Source organism: Schistocerca nitens, chromosome 3 (assembly GCF_023898315.1).
Source record: "Schistocerca nitens isolate TAMUIC-IGC-003100 chromosome 3, iqSchNite1.1, whole genome shotgun sequence".
In the NCBI taxonomy this organism is placed as follows: domain Eukaryota; kingdom Metazoa; phylum Arthropoda; class Insecta; order Orthoptera; family Acrididae; genus Schistocerca; species Schistocerca nitens.
The window spans coordinates 329,314,603-329,331,349 of NC_064616.1; the positions used below are offsets into that span (position 1 = coordinate 329,314,603).

The window sequence follows — 16,747 nt, forward strand, 5'->3', positions numbered from 1 at the left end:
TCTGTCAAGGAAACTGGTCAATTATGAGAGAGAATTTCTGGACAGGCTTACCTTCAGGAGGCAAAATGGGATGTAATGACTCAGGAAGAAGCCATACGAACAACAGGTAAAATGGTGAAAGATCAAACAAGATTTTCACAACACAAAGTACCCTCAAAGTGGAAGGTAAATGGCCAGAGGTCAGAAACCATCCCATGTAAGGAATTTTTATTTTGTGTCTAAAATATTCTTCCATGAACATTATAGAGTTATAGGCTTATTCTTGTGTATTGTTTGTATGAGAATGACTAATGAAGTTAAAGAGTGACTGATGAATGGATCTACATGTGCACACATTAAGCACAATCTTTCTTGGTGCAATAGCAATTTATTTGATTCACAGAAAGATGAGCAGTTAGGCTGAGTAACATACGCTGATAGTTTTTTTTACATTAGGGGAAATGTGACTAGGGTACACTCACAATGATATGCAGTGATTGATAGACAGAGCTGAATATACATAATTTTACTGTATGTTTATAATAAACAGTAATATTGTAGATCAGTTTTTTGTTAATTCATAAATGTACATTCAAGGAATATTGGTGCAGAAGTCGCTGGCTATTTTTGTGCATGTGTATTTTAGAAACTTATGTATGGGTTTAAATTTGTTCAGTATGAGTTACTCACTTAAAACCACATTCAGTCTGTATTTAATGCAGATTAATTTTCACCTTTTCTTACATTTCATGTTTTGTCCTGACCTCACAAGCAATAATCCAAGAGTATGTTTGCAATATGAGTTTCCTTTTCTATTGTTCATCTGTGTAACATTTATTTCATATTCTGCAAAGAATATCAAGTGTGTCACTGCATCATTCACTTATGTTGTGGTTGGAGTCAGTACATGTAGACATCAAAATATATAAGAAAATAATCCTGTTACATGAATGTGATCCTTTTTTTTTTTAACTATGCATTAGAAGAATAGAAGAATGTGTAGTGTTTTGGAGGGTGTCTGCACTAATGATTGATTGATTGTATACATAACTGCTTTTTTATCTTTGTGATGTTGTGAATGTAATGTACAGAAAAAATTGTATTTCTTATGAATTACTTAATACCAGTGTGTTTGCATTTTCAAAATGTGTGAAGATTAATGATCATTCATCTGTAGTTCTTAAAGTACCATAGTAACATTTTTATGTGTTTTTTGTTACTCATTGTTTTTGCATGAATTTGATGATGACAGTTTTTGTCCCACTCTGGGCATGTCTCTGGCATTATTGTGTTATTGTGTTTTGCGTATAATATGCACATTTGTATATGGCGTGTTATTCATGACTGATACTCACCTTTGTAACTTAGATCACTAACACATGCCTGTGCAGATGTGCTTGACTCAGATGTGTAGCCTGTCTGAATCTTGGTAGTGGAAGAAATTTCCAGTACCAGTATTTGGCCAGTGAGGGGAGGAGAAGTGGTGATACTCCTGTCCTTGTTAAATTCCAAACCTCTCTGCAGTATCTCATGTAGTGAGAGCATATGAAATTCTGATGATATCTGTCTGTTGCTTAAGGAATTTCAGTTTGGTAGCTCCTGTGCAGCTACTTGAGAGGAGAACGCAATGTGTTGACACTGAGTTTCGCACTCTCCCTTATCTCATCATCATACTACACAAACATGACACCACACCATACATACATTCCTTACAGTCGCATACACTGTAAAAATTTTCTTAACACTACTCTTACATCTTTAAAAAGGAACCAGTATGCATGGAGGAAGAAAACCCTTTCTGATCAGCTGACTGAACCTGCCCCTTTAGGTCTTTTAGTCCACAATGTCAATTGAAACTTTCTTTGTTTTCATTACCAATTCTCACATCTGGTGTTATGCAAAGAAACACTCTGTTGAATCCTGAATGACATACTGTGAAAGCATGTACAAACACGCACATTTGAATTATATGTGTTCATTGTAAAGACTCTCAGTTTTATTATTTGTTAAATAACATGACTAACATGTTTTTACTGAGAGCTCTCATTATGTATTGATTGTGTTAATCATTTTCTTTGTTTGCGTATAATTTGACACATGTATCAGTATACTTCTATGTGCTTTGGCTATACGAATGGACAATTGTTATGCCTCATTAAATGTTAACCTTCAGTCTGGGGTCAAGAAATGACTTCTTAAATGTACAGGGTGTTACAAAAAGGTACGGCCAAACTTCCAGGAAACATTCCTTACACACAAATAAAGAAAAGATGTTATGTGGACATGTGTCTGGAAACGCTTAATTTCCATATTAGAGCTCATTTTAGTTTCGTCAGTATGTACTGTACTTCCTCGATTTCCCACCAGTTGGCCCAATTGAAGGAAGGTAATGTTGACTTCGGTGCTTGTGTTGACATGCGACTCATTGCTCTACAGTACTAGCATCAAGCACATCAGTACACAGCATCAACAGGTTAGTGTTCATCACAAATGTGGTTTTGCAGTCAGTGCAATGTTTACAAATGCGGAGTTGGCAGATGCCCATTTGATGTATGGATTAGCACGGGGCAATAGCCGTGGCGAGGTAAGTTTGTATCAAGACAGATTTCCAGAACATAGGTGTCCCGACAGGAAGACGTTCGAAGCAATTGATCGGCGTCTTAGGTAGCACGGAACATTCCAGCCTATGACTCGTGGCTGGGGAAGACCTAGAATGACGAGGACACCTACAAAGGATGAGGCAATTCTTCGTGCAGTTGACAATAACCCTAATGTTAGCGTCAGAGAAGTTGCTGCTTTATAAGGTAACGTTGACCACGTCACTGTATGGAGAGTGCTACGGGAGAACCAGTTGTTTCCGTACTATGTACAGCATGTGCAGGCACTATCAGCAGCTGATTGGCCTCCACAGATACACTTCTGATAATGGTTCATCCAACAATGTGTCAATCCTCATTTCAGTGCAAATGTTCTCTTTACAGAAGAGGGTTCATTCCAACGTGATCAAATTGTAAATTTTCACAATCAACATGTGTGGGCTGACAAGAATCCACACGCAATTGTGCAATCATGTCAGCAACACAGATTTTCTGTGAACGTTTGGGCAGGCATTGTTGGTGATGTCTTGATTGGGCCCCATGTTCTTCCACCTATGCTCAATGGAGCACGTTATCATGATTTCATATGGGATACTCTACCTGTGCTGCTAGAACATGTGCCTTTACAAGTACAACACAACATGTGGTTCATGCACGATGGAGCTCCTGCACATTTCAGTCAAAGTGTTCATACGCTTCTCAACAACAGATTCGGTGACTGATGGATTGGTAGAGGCAGACCAATTCCATGGCCTCCACGCTCTCCTGACCTCAACCCTCTTGACTTTCATTTATTGGAGCATTTGAAAGCTCTTGTCTATGCAACCCTGGTACCAAATGTAGAGACTCTTCGTGCTCATATTGTGGACGGCTGTGATACAATACGCCATTCTCCAGGGCTGCATCAGCGCATCAGGGATTCCATGCGACAGAGGGTGGATGCATGTATCCTCGCTAACGGGGGACATTTTGAACATTTCCTGTAACAAAGTGTTTGAAGCCACGCTTGTACATTCTGTTGCTGTGTGTTTCCATTCCATGATTAATGTGATTTGAAGAGAAGTAATAAAATTAGCTCTAACATGGAAAGTAAGCATTTCTGGACACATGTCCACATAACATATTTTCCTTCTTTGTGTGTGAGGAATGTTTCCTGAAAGTTTGGCTGTACCTTTTTGTAACACCCTGTATGTATGAAAGTGAACCAATAAGTGAAGTGAATGTAGGATCTTGTGAGAAGATAATGCAATAATTGAAGGAACCCTCATGCAAGTTTAGCTGGCTGTTCAGTTCAATTTATCTGGGAAAAATCAATGTGACAGAAAGAAATTACGTAGTGACCACCCTCAGTTGAGGGTCAAATGTTACAATCAGGACAGATATTTGCTAACTGCTGGATATTCGGTGGCACACCTCCAGGAAAAGGCAATAGCTTACTGCAGTATCCATACCCCAGAACATTGCATTACATCCAAGAAAGTCAACAGATCTCACATTTGCTCCTGGATGATCCTATCTCATTTTTGCACTGTGGAATCATTTATTGAATACAGTTTTCAAATGTCCTAATAACATTGTTATTGTCTAAATATATATTTTCAAATTTCCAACTTTACCTGGACAGACACACTATATCCTTGCAGTAGGCTTATTTTATCCATTGATATCTGATGCTGCTGAACAATGTCAGTGCTATTGAGCCTGCAGCATAAAGAACAAATTTCCTGTGATGTATGTTTAAGAATTTCAACACACTTGAAATGGCTCTCAGTGAGACCTTCAGTCTTCAGCTTCAAATATTTTTATTGTTAATTTTTGTACTGAAGCTCCTTGATATTTTCTCTCATTTAAATTGCCTGCAAAAATGTTTAATTTTTTTTTCAGTATTGTGTGTATGGTAGCACCCATCACTGTTTGAAGGCTTAACCTTTTAGTAGCCAGTCATCTCAAATGAATTTGTTTTAAAACTCTTCACAGTACAGGTGGGCACACAAGACAAACAGTGGGTCAAAAGTAATCTTAATTACACCATCTGTCATAGCACAGCAGACTGCTGCAGCTTGACATCATTTGTTACAAATTCATGTTATCTGTGATAGTAAGTCAACTGCCAACATATTTTGCTGTGCAATTATCAATTCAACAATGCAAAAAGTTCTAGGTTCTCATGACATTTGTTTACAACATGTTGCATCTATAGATGTAGTAAAAATGATAAATCCTCAGAGCTATTGTTACCTGAATATTATATGTCTGTAAGAAGTGTAATGATTAGTCTACCAGATAGTCACATCATGACAGATTTGTAAACACAGTAGATTAATATGCCATTTATTTAATTTAAAAAAAAAAAAAAACTGTAGTGACGAAAACAGTACATTTCTCTGTAACACATTTCTGTGATGTTTTCCAATAGACAACCTTTAAAAAATAGGTCACTTTTTGTAGATTAATGACACTTGCAAACAAAGAAGATATGTTTGCTACTTATTTTGAAGAGGGTCATCATATTATACTGACCGTGAATACAAATATAAATTTTATATATTCCATTGTCAATGCACATGACAAGTGATAATTGATCTGAATATTACAGCAATTCACCATTACAAATTACAGCATTCCTCTTTGAGGTCCATTTTTGGTAGAAAACAGTTTGCAAATTTAATTAAAAGAAATACATATATATATCATAAATCTTATCTTTTAACAAGTGAAACAAAGAAGGTACAGCTCTTCCAAAGATTAAATACTATAACATTTATGTTGCACAAATTGTGTTGTACAATAATTTTATTCCTCTTAGTTCATTTATGTCATATTTTGAGGGACCTCCAACATTCTTATAAAATGTAAGCTTTTGTCTTAGTAGCTATGGAAGGATATGTTCCACGATGTTCTCTGTGTTGCAGCAGCTCTTTGCTTGTTCATCTTAGCCTGCCACCATATGAGCTCCAAACTTTACGTGTACAGGGAGCCTGAAAAAGAGCACACACACTCTTTCCACTTGAGAAGGGGGAAAAAACTTCTATAGTGATCATTTACAACACTGATTATTACCTCTAAATCAGTATCCAACAATGAAACATGGCAATGAAAATATTGATGTAAAATGGGATTCCAAAAACATTACACTGCTTGCCGTTGCAATTAAAATACCATAAATAATAAATATTTAAATTTTTAGGTGATCTGAGGGTGCACAAATATTAAATATGTTCCCATATTTTTTAAATAAAAAACTAATAATGATTCCAACAATAATGTAAATGGTTAATAAATGCGCAATGGGCTGTTCATTTGCTCAGATTATTTTTAGTTTCACATTTGGTCCATATTCAATTAAAATTCTGGCATTTGAATTACTTATTAATGTTACTTATCATAGTGTTGTACAGGGCACCAAAGGGAAATTTTGAATTATTTCTGAATTCTCTTGATAAAGTTGTATTTAAATTAATTTCCAAGCAAAAACATATAAATGATATATTATTAGAGGATATTAATGTTAACAATTTACAAGATTCCCAAGAAACCAAATGTTTTCACCATCTGTGAGAATATTATTACATCTGCTGTTGTAAATGGTCTCATCTCTGACCATCTAGGCCAACTATTAGCGATAAAGGGAGATCTTTGTATTAAACCAAAGAAAATTTATGATTACAAAAGAAATCTTTTTTATCAACATTGACAAACTGAAAGAGAGCCTTAGTCATGGAACTTGGCATTTAGTATTACCAGCCCAAAGACTAAATAATAAATGGGATGCCTTCCTAGATACAATACTTTTCATCTAAATAGAACTATTCCTATCAGAAAGATAAATATAAATAAGAATAAGGCACTACAGTCAAGACCCTTGGAATCTGATGATTTTACTAGAGGACTGGAAGAAAAAAATGGAAGACATGTATATGATACAAACAGAGACAAAAAACAAAGAGCACAGGGATAAATACAAACAACGTAAGTACCATTCCATAAGCAAGTCACAAGGTTGAAGGCTGAAAAGATTAACCAAAAAATACAAAACTGGAACTCAGATTGTATCTCAAATACCTACTGGTCCATAGTAAATGAAAAAGTCAACAAAATAAAATAAAAAAATAGCATCAACATACATATATTTAATGACAATATTGTCACTAATCTTCAGGAGATAAGTGACATTTTGAATGACAACTTCATAGATATTGTAGAATCTGTCTTTTGTACTAGAGATAAAGTACATGTTGGAAATCATGATGATGTCAAGTCTGAACCTAATTGCCTCCCTGAAGTTGAACTCAAAGATTTTTTGTAGTTTGTCAGAGGATGTAAAAACAAAAGAATCTGCTGTCTGAGATGGAATTTCTCCATCTTTACTTTAACAATGACAACATAATCTAGCATATCCTTTGATGCATCTAATAAATATCGTCTTTAAAAAAAGAAATGTTTCCTGATACACTAAAATTAGCCATAGTTAAACCTCTCTACAAAATAGGTGATAAACAACTATTAGAAAATTACAGACCACTTGAGGAGGAGGAAATTAGTGTTTAACGTCCCATCGACAACGAGGTCATTAGAGACGGAGCGCAAGCTCGGGTGAGGGAAGGATGGGGAAGGAAATTGGCCGTGCCCTTTCAAAGGAACCATCCCGGCATTTGCCTGAAGCGATTTAGGGAAATCACGGAAAACCTAAATCAGGATGGCCGGAGACGGGATTGAACCGTTGTCCTCCCGAATGCGAGTCCAGTGTGCTAACCACTGCGCCACCTCGCTCGGTACAGACCACTTGATTTAACTTCTGTTTTTAGTAAGTTAATTGAAAAAATAATTGTAAAATGTATGTTAGAGCATTATAATAAGCACAAACTCCTGGAAGTTTTACAGCATGATTTTAGGAGTAGTTGCAGTACCATGACAGCAGTACTACAGATTATGCTGAATGTTTCTGACAAAACCAATGAAGGCGTGCAGATAGCTGGAGTTTTCATAGATATATCAAAATACTTTTGATAGGGTTGATCATGAGATTCTCCTGTCAAAATTGGTCAGAGATGGTATCAGTGGAAAACTTTTGCATCTTAATACATCCTACTTGAAAAACAGAGAACAGTGTACTGCAGTCACACACAATAAGGGAGAAACATTAAAAAGTTAGACATCAAGGACCAGGAATATTAAATTCAGTGTGCCTCAGAGATTGATATTTAGTCTCTTCCTTTTTATATGCTATGCTAATGACTTCCCAAATGCATTTAAAAATGATACCTTCATTACACTGTATGCAGATGACACTTCAGGGCTTTGCTGGGGGAAATGATATGCTTAATCTCAGCATAGAACTAAAAAATTTTATAGATAGGGCAAAGTCAAAGTTTGAGAATGACAATCTAAAAGTCATCTTACAAAAAACAAATATAATTTCCTTCAGTGTTGGTGATTTGTAAAATTATAAGGAAAATCTGCAGTGAGTGCAAGTTCTTAGATATGTACACAGACAACAAACTATTATAGAGACAAGAAATTGGCAATGTGTGTGCAAGACTAACATCTAGCTTATATGTTTCAAGAAGAATTGCTCCATATGTCAACACCCAAACAATGAGGATGATGTATTTCAGTTTAAGGCATCTCTTTCTTGCATATGGTCCTGTATTATAGGGTGGAGCTTCCAAAACTCATGTAGACGGAGTATTTAAACTGCAGAAAAGAGCTTTGAAAATATTAGGCAAAAATGATGGTAGAACATCATGCAAAGGACTGTTTCTAGATTTTAAAATTATGACTATCTGTTCTATTTATATCAAATGACTATCTATTCAATGTATATCAAACAATGGAAAAACCAGGATGGACTGTAACAATATTGTGAGAAGGAAAGATGCTACTCACCATATAGCGGAGATGCTGAGTCATAGATAGGCACAACAAAAAGACTTTCTCAATTAAATCTTTCAGCCACTGGCCTTCGTCAACAATAGACACATCGACAAAGGCCGATGGCTGAAAGATTTAATTGAGAAAGTTTTTTTGTTGTGCCTGTCTGTGACTCAGCATCTGCGCTATATGGTGAGTAGAAACTTTTCTTCTCACAATATTATTCTACGTACATCTTTGAAAAAATAGTACTAGCTGTAGAAGATAAGAGATATAGATTTTGTGAGGCAGAAATTCATGAACTTAACACTAGACAAGTACAAAATTATCATATGGTAAACAGGAGACAGAAAAAACTTCAAACAGTCTATACATTAAAGGAGAAAAGTTTTTTAATGCACTATGTTTGGAACTCGAGTTGTTAACCAGTGAAAAATTCAAAAAATATGTAAAATAATGGCTCATTAAGCAGTGCTACTATAGCCCACCATAGAAACTGAAATCTAGTGTATTATTATGTAAAATAATTTATACTTTAGTATCTATTATAAAATAAATTTAGATGGTATACTGTTGTATCTACTGTACTACTATTTGCTATGCAAGTAATTACATGTTTCATGCAAATAAACTACAAAATTAAATTGCAAAATTAATACACTGTGGACCATTAAAATTAAAACTCCACAAAGGCTGTATGAAACAAACATCAAATCAGTAAATTACTGCTGGATTCAGTAATATGATTACTTCATTATCATTGTTTTTATGGCAAGGTTACAGCATGATAAAAATTTTGGTCTGATAGTGGGATACGGCTTTAGTTAGTTACTAGTAGAAGTTACAGTAGAAGTCACCCTGTGTTTGTTAAATGTGTTAAAATGTTTAAAAGTGTAGTTTGTATGAACTATAGATCCTAGTATAAACAGTGTGCAAGTAAATCAGAGGATAACAATGGTACATGTCATCCATTTCTGAATAAAGCAAAGCAGACCTCACCATTGTCAAAAGTGAGCATGATGCTATTTCTGTTATACTTACAATGGTCCCTTAATTGATCAGTTCCAAAGATATTTTAGAGGTTTCTTTACTTTGTCAGTTGAATGGTCTCAAATGATTTGCCAGATTCGCCCTGGAAGAAGAATTAAATTATATCACTTAACACTACATCGCAACAGCACAACAGAAACAATAATGAAGATGGGAAGCTTAATCACATTTATTTAAAAATAATAGATCAGAATAAATAAAAAATGCCATACAAATAATTTAAGATGTAATGGTGATGACTCATCAAATAGTGGAGTCACTTCAGAACTGTAGTGTACACACATGCGTGTGCACGCTCACACACACGCGCACACACACACACACACACACACACACACACACACACACACACACACACACACACACACACACATGCACATATACACACTTGCAGGACTACATTGTCCCAAATCATTACACTGTGCCAGTGCTGTATCTTAACTAAGATGAGGCCATGTGTCAGGTGGAGTGCGTAATGGGAGAAGGAAGGCAGAGAGCAAGAGGGGGGGTTGGGAAAGGCTGAACAAATGTAGCATCACTGAGCTCATTTTGACCACAAGCAAATGGCGTTGTGCACAATCCATAGTGACATGGAGGAGTGGATTTGGATGGGAGAGGTGGAGGGGGGGGGGGGACAGAATGAGGTATATGGCAGACTGAGTGGGGTTGGGTGTGAGTAAAGGATGAGTGAAGTTAGTGTCATGGAATTGCGATGGAGGTGGGTATGAGGTATGGGTTAGTGGAAATTGAAGCCTTGTGGATTATGGGGTAGCCGAAAATTCCCATCTATGCAACGAAGCCCTGGCAGAGGATATGATTAAGTTTTTACAATCTGGAATGGTACTGGGTGTTGAGTGGGGTGCTCCTTGGCATCTGGTCCCTGGTTTGGTTGGAGGATTAGAGTCATGTGTCAACATGGAAAGTAAGTTCAAAAAATGGTTCAAATGGCTCTGAGCACTATGAGACTTAACTTCTGAGGTCATCAGTCCCATAGAACTTAGAACTACTAAAACTGAACTAACCTAAGGACATCACACGCATTCGTGCCCGAGGCAGGATTCAAACCTGCGGCCGTAGCGGTCGCACGGTTCCAGACTGTAGGGCCTAGAACTGCTCAACCACCCCGGCCGGCGAAAGTAAGTCTGTTTGTGGTCTATGTTTAAGGAATAATGCCTGTCTCCAAAGGCCTTAGTAAGACTTTCAGCATAGCAGTAAATGGAGTGCTCATTACTGCAGATGCACCATCTACAGCTGGCCAGACTATGTAGGATAGCCTTTTTGTGTGGAAGGAATTGTTTAGGAAACAGCTAGTACCACAAGAGGGCGAAAATTGTAATTGGATGCTTTTATCAGCCACCAGACTCACCTCCTGATGCAAACCAAACTTTAGAGAAACCATCAGTTTGCTTGTACATAAATTCCCCAATAATGCTGTGATCATCAGTGGAGACTTATGTCACAAAATGATCAATTGGGAAAATTACAGTTTTGTTAGTGATGGGCCAAAAGACATCCTGCAAAACATTACTAAATGCCTTCACTGAAAACAACCTAGAACAGTTGGTTCAGAACCACACTCATGATAGGAAATATAATAGATCCAATGACAATAAACAGATGTGAACTCTCTGAGGATTTTCACATTGAAACTGGTATCAGTGACCATGACACAGCTGTGGCAACATGAGTAACAAAATACAAAGGACAATAAAACAGACAGAAGGATATATATGTGCAGTAAACTAGATAAAAAAAGCGGGAGCCTCATATCTCAATAAATAATTTGAAAATTTTAGCACAGGATAGGAGCATATAGTGGAACTATGGCTCATGTTTAAAAGAATAGTTGCACATGCATAGCCCATGAGAAGTCCTATCAGAATCTATACAGAACTTGCAGCTGGCCTCATATCTCAATAAATAATTTGAAAATTTTAGCACAGGATAGGAGCATATAGTGGAACTATAGCTCATGTTTAAAAGAATAGTTGCACATACATAGCCCATGGGAAGTCCTATCAGAATCTATACAGAACTTGCAGCTGGCCCCTCAAACAAAAAACTGTGCCCAGAAGTTGGAAGAAAGCATAGGTCACACCCATTTACAACAAGGATGGTAGAAGTGATCCACAAAACTACCATCCAATGTCCATGATATCAATTTGTTATAGAATCTTACAACATATTCTGAGCTCAAAAATAATGATATATCTTGAGCAGAATGACCTCCTCCATGCCAGTCAGCATGGATTCTGAAAACATCAATCATGTGACACCCAACTCACACTTTTCTCATGAGACATACTGAAAGCTTTCGATCAAGGCAGTCAGATAGCTGCACTATTTCTTGATTTCCTGAAAGCACTTGAATCAGTACTACATCTATACCAATTATCAAAAGTATAATCATATAGTATATCAAGCAAAATTTGCGACTGTATTACAAATTTTTGGTAGGGACAACACAGCAAGTTATCTCAGATTGAGAGTCATCGACAGATGTAGAAATAATGTTGAGTGGGCATCAGGGAAGTATGTTTGAACCCTAGCAGACAATATTAATAGTAACCTCAGACTTTCTGCAGATGATGCAGTTATCTATAATGAAGTACTCTCTGAAAGAAGCTGCATAAATATTTAGTCAAATTTTGATAAGATTTTAAAGTGGAGCAAAGATTGGCAGCGTGCTTTAAATGTCCACAAATGTAAAATTATACACTGCAAAGAAATAAAAAAAAGTAGTATCCTATGACTATAATATCAGTGAGTTACAGATGTATTTGATGAACTCATAGAAATCCCCTGTTGTAACATTTTGTAAAGATATAAAGTGGAGTAATCACATAGGCTCAGATGTGGATACAGCAAGTCATAGACTTTGGTTAATTGGTAAAGTAATGAGGAAATGAAATCAGTCTACAAAGGAGAATGCTTACAAACCACTTGTGTACCTAACTTACCCTAGAATATTGATCAAGTGTGTGAGACCCATACCAAATATGACTAAAAGGGAATATTGAAAGTATACCAAGAAGGGGAGCACAAATGGCCACAGGTTTGTTTGATCCATGGAAGAGTGTCACAGAGATGCTGAAGAAAGTGAACTGGCAGAATCTTGAAGATAGACATAAACTGTCCTGTGAAATCCTACTTACAAAGTTTCAAGAACCAGCTTTAAATGATGATTCAAGGAATATACTATAAGCCCTATGTATTGACCCCATGAGGATCATGAGGATGAGATTACATTAATTACAGCATGCATGGAGGTGATTAAACAATCATTCTTCCCATGCTCCATATGTGAATGGAATGGGAAAAACCCTGAAACTGGTACAGCAGGACATATTTTCTGAGTGCTTTTCACAGTGGTTTGCAGAGCACAAATGGGTGGATGGCCGGTATCAAAATGCAGTTACTGTTGATTGTTAGTGCACTAAGTATGAACAGAGGTTTAAATGAGTCACCAGATAGGTGGATGTTAACATCCAAGAAGGCAGCATGCTGGACTGAGGCATACAAGGTGAGGCAGATGGGAGTGAAGGTGTTGAGGTTGTGGAGGAATGAGGAAATAGTGGCTTGAACTGAACCATACAAGGGGCTAGGGAGTTTATGAGGGTAGGAAGGTTTCCTCTAGGTGATCTGAAAACAGGATGGCAGAGGGTGCCCATGGATGTGTGTCTGATTTGTTTGTATATCTCAGCCGCAAAGAAGTAGTAACTATGCATTCACTTTCATCTCCACCATGTATCTTCCACAGTTTGAGGAGATTATCAATCAAAGTATTTGTGAACCTCATACCGTCCAAAAGTGTTGATGATAGAGAAACACATAAAAATGCCAATGGTAGATACTGCAGCATACTACCATCTCCTGAAGCCAAATAGGAGAGAATAATTATGCTAACTTTTGGAAAAAGAGAAGCAAAAGGAAGGACTGTCATGACTGGCAGAAAATATAATTTGGTTTTGGTTTGAGATCAACTGAAGCCCAATCTGTTAGCAATGAAAATTATGACATTATGTCTCCTATATAGTTTACTGAGTCCTAAAAAGAAGATCACTCCTATCTCCTGGAAGAACTCACCACTAGACAAGCAAACTTCATGAACAGTCTGAAGACATTTATTGAGTAAAAGTAATAAACTGAAACAAGAAACTTACTTGGCAAAATTGTATCAAAATAAATAATGCTGAAGGTTAGAGACATGGTCCCATCTTAGCTGTTACTGCTTGATTTGCTAGTATTTTTATTTCTTGCATTTTACATGACTGCCCAATTTTAGCCTTCACTTCTCAAGTGCTATTGCAATCACTGTAATGCATTTCTGAACAATGTAATACTCCAGGTTACCTTCAAATACAAAGGAGCTGTTAATATGTGTCGTTATGTACTGCTGTAGTGAGTTGTGTGGGTAAGTTGTGAGATCCACAAAAATGGTGAGCAGTGTGACAAGAGATGAGAATGATTCTCCATTTCAAGAATCATTATTTGTTTGTGATTACTGCCATTATTGACACTTGTTTTGTAGCCAGACATCAGAGTCTGTGTACATTCCTATGGTTGTTGGTAGTTAGAGGCAGGTTTCTCCTTCAGAAATCACTGAAAAGGGAGCAACTAGTGCTAAATTAACTGTACGTTGGTGGGGAAGATAGAAATTACAGTTTTTAAAAATTTCCCTACAAGCCTTGGGCAAAATCACATGAAAATTAAGAAATATGTCAGTATAACCAAGAAAAGGAGTCTAAAACTAGGTGAGAACAGGATCGGAGTTCTAGAGAAATGTTTCACAGAAGTGTATCAATTTTGTAAAAGTTGATTGTGTAACTTATTAATTGATTAAAATAGAGACTGAGTATTCACAGGATAAGTATTGAATTGTAAATCAGGCAATGTGTAACTAAATTCACATGTTGAGACATTATGTCTGTTTTCTTCCTTTCACTTGTGCTAGTAAATAGCAACTGACAAGAAACTTCCTGGCAGATTAAAACTGTGTGCGAACCTTGCAGAACTAGCACTCCTGAAAGAAAGGATACTGCGGAGACATGGCTTAGCCACAGGCTGGGGGATGATTCCAGAATGAGGTTCACAGAAGAGCTTCTGTAAAGTTTGGAAGGTAGGAGACGAGATACTGGCAGAAGTAAAGCTGTGAGTACCGGGCGTGAGTCGTACTTCGGTAGCTCAGATGGTAGAGCACTTGCCCGCGAAAGGCAAAGGTCCTGAGTTCGAGTCTCGGTTGGGCACACAGTTTTAATCTACCAGGAAGTTTCATATCAGCGCACACTCTGTTGCAGGGTGAAATTCTCATTCTGGAAACATCCCCCAGGCTGTGGCTAAGCCATGTCTCCGCAGTATCCTTTCTTTCAGGAGTGCTAGTTCTGCAAGGTTCACAGAAGAGCTTCTGTAAAGTTTGGAAGGTAGGAGACGAGATACTGACAGAAGTAAAGCTGTGAGTACCGGGCGTGAGTCGTGCTTCAGTAGCTCAGATGGTAGAGCACTTGCCCGCGAAAGGCAAAGGTCCCGAGTTCGAGTCTCGGTTGGGCACACAGGTTTAATCTGCTAAGAAGTTTCATATCAGCGCACACTCCACTGCAGAGTGAAATCTCATTCAGCAACTGACAAAATCAAATGAATGTTGTGATATGAATGCAAAAGTAATGTGAGTCCAGCTCACTATGAAGGACTGACAGAAATTACCATGTCACTGACAAGCAAATGAAAGTGATTACCACAATTTTCTGCATCTGTCTTATTGGTTTGAGTTTGGTGAGTGGTTTCTTTTTGTTTTGAATAAAAATGTAATTAATAGTGACCATGATGGTCTAGTGGGTAGAACTTTGGCCTTGGAGGTCCTGGTTTCAATCACAGATAATAACCATGTTGAATTTACTTTTTATGGTTACCCTTGATTATTTCACATGTGGATTCCGTGATTACCTCACTAAGTGTTATCAAATTTGCTACAGCAGTAAATATTCACTTCATTGGTGTTTATCTCCTCCTTGCAGTATATATGTTCCAATCTGAAATGAGTGTCTCACTAACATTTACATCTGGTTGTTTCCACATTCACCTTCCTAATATTTTGAGGGAAAATTATTACCTTTAATAAGTGATACTAAATCTGGGACCTTACTATGGATGCACCTGCAGGTTACTAATATCACATTAACAGTTTCTCTTTTCAATCTGCAAAGACAAAAGTTATTCTCTGAGAATAATGTTGTCTGATCTATATTGATTTTTGACAAGCAATTCATCATTGACCCTGAGGAGGAGTATCTGCAAAGACAAAAGTTATTCTCTGAGAATAATGTTGTCTGATCTATATTGATTTGTGACAAGCAATTCATCATTGACCCTGAGGAGGAGTTTCTTTAACACATCTACTCTTCTATCCAAGTAGCCACTTCTTATGTGTAGTGTGTGCCTGTTTACTGACAGGGACCCTAAAATTCTCCACCTAATAGTGAAGGTCAAGAAATTCACATCTGAAATCAAGACAGAATTATCTGAGACTCTAATTTATATCTTCCACTTGCTCCAAACCAAAAGACCATGGCAGTTTGTAGGTATATTTCTGCAAATAGCAAGCCACACCTCCACCTTGGGGTTGAAGTTAGTTGCCTTTACCAATTCAGCCAAACATCTAAAAGAACCAACGATGGCCTCAGAACTCATACAGAAAGCATCATCTGTGCTGACATGAGCAACTATCTGCAGTCAGTTGCACCCAAAGAGTTCAACAGCCATGAATAGAGTCACCTCCATATCTCAGATGAGACTGTCTTGAGTGAGCATGCCAAGAGCATTCTGGCATTCATTCCTTATCTGCAGGCTATTTCCCTGAGAGGCTCTATCAGTCCCCTAATGTTGGCACTCTCACTGACCATCAAATCCATCCTAACATCTGTGAATGTCCAGCCTTGACACCAAAATCAGCCACTGATGCAACAGATAAAGCATCCTGTCCTGGTCCAGATGTATTACCAACACTAGGCAGCATCTCATACCTGCAGCTGTTGTATAAAGGGGCAACCATCCAGTCAGTTCCTACATTTGGCCATAGAACTCTTTATATAAACACATGGTCAACATTCAGCAGTGCTGATATCAATCTCATGCTGGCAGTCACATATTTCCATAAATTGTGCTATTATCATTTATTTTAATCTCATAGTGTTATTAATATTTACTGTCATTATAGCAGTTATGCAGATAGTTAATTTTGAGAAACTGGGTGTGTC

At 37.3% G+C, this 16,747-nt stretch overlaps 1 protein-coding gene across 1 annotated transcript in view; it reads right to left on the reverse strand.

The window, feature by feature from the left end:
- Positions 1 to 4,941: 4,941 nt before the first annotated feature.
- LOC126249592 (endosome/lysosome-associated apoptosis and autophagy regulator family member 2-like) overlaps positions 4,942 to 16,747 on the reverse strand; it is a 241,594-nt gene continuing 229,788 nt past the window's right edge. The window contains exons 16-17 of the mRNA XM_049951256.1: positions 9,489 to 9,579; positions 4,942 to 5,554 (exon numbers count right to left, since the gene is read on the reverse strand). Coding sequence (XP_049807213.1) covers positions 9,535 to 9,579 — 45 coding nt within the window. The 3' untranslated portion in view covers positions 4,942 to 5,554; positions 9,489 to 9,534. The remainder of the gene's footprint in view (positions 5,555 to 9,488; positions 9,580 to 16,747) is intronic.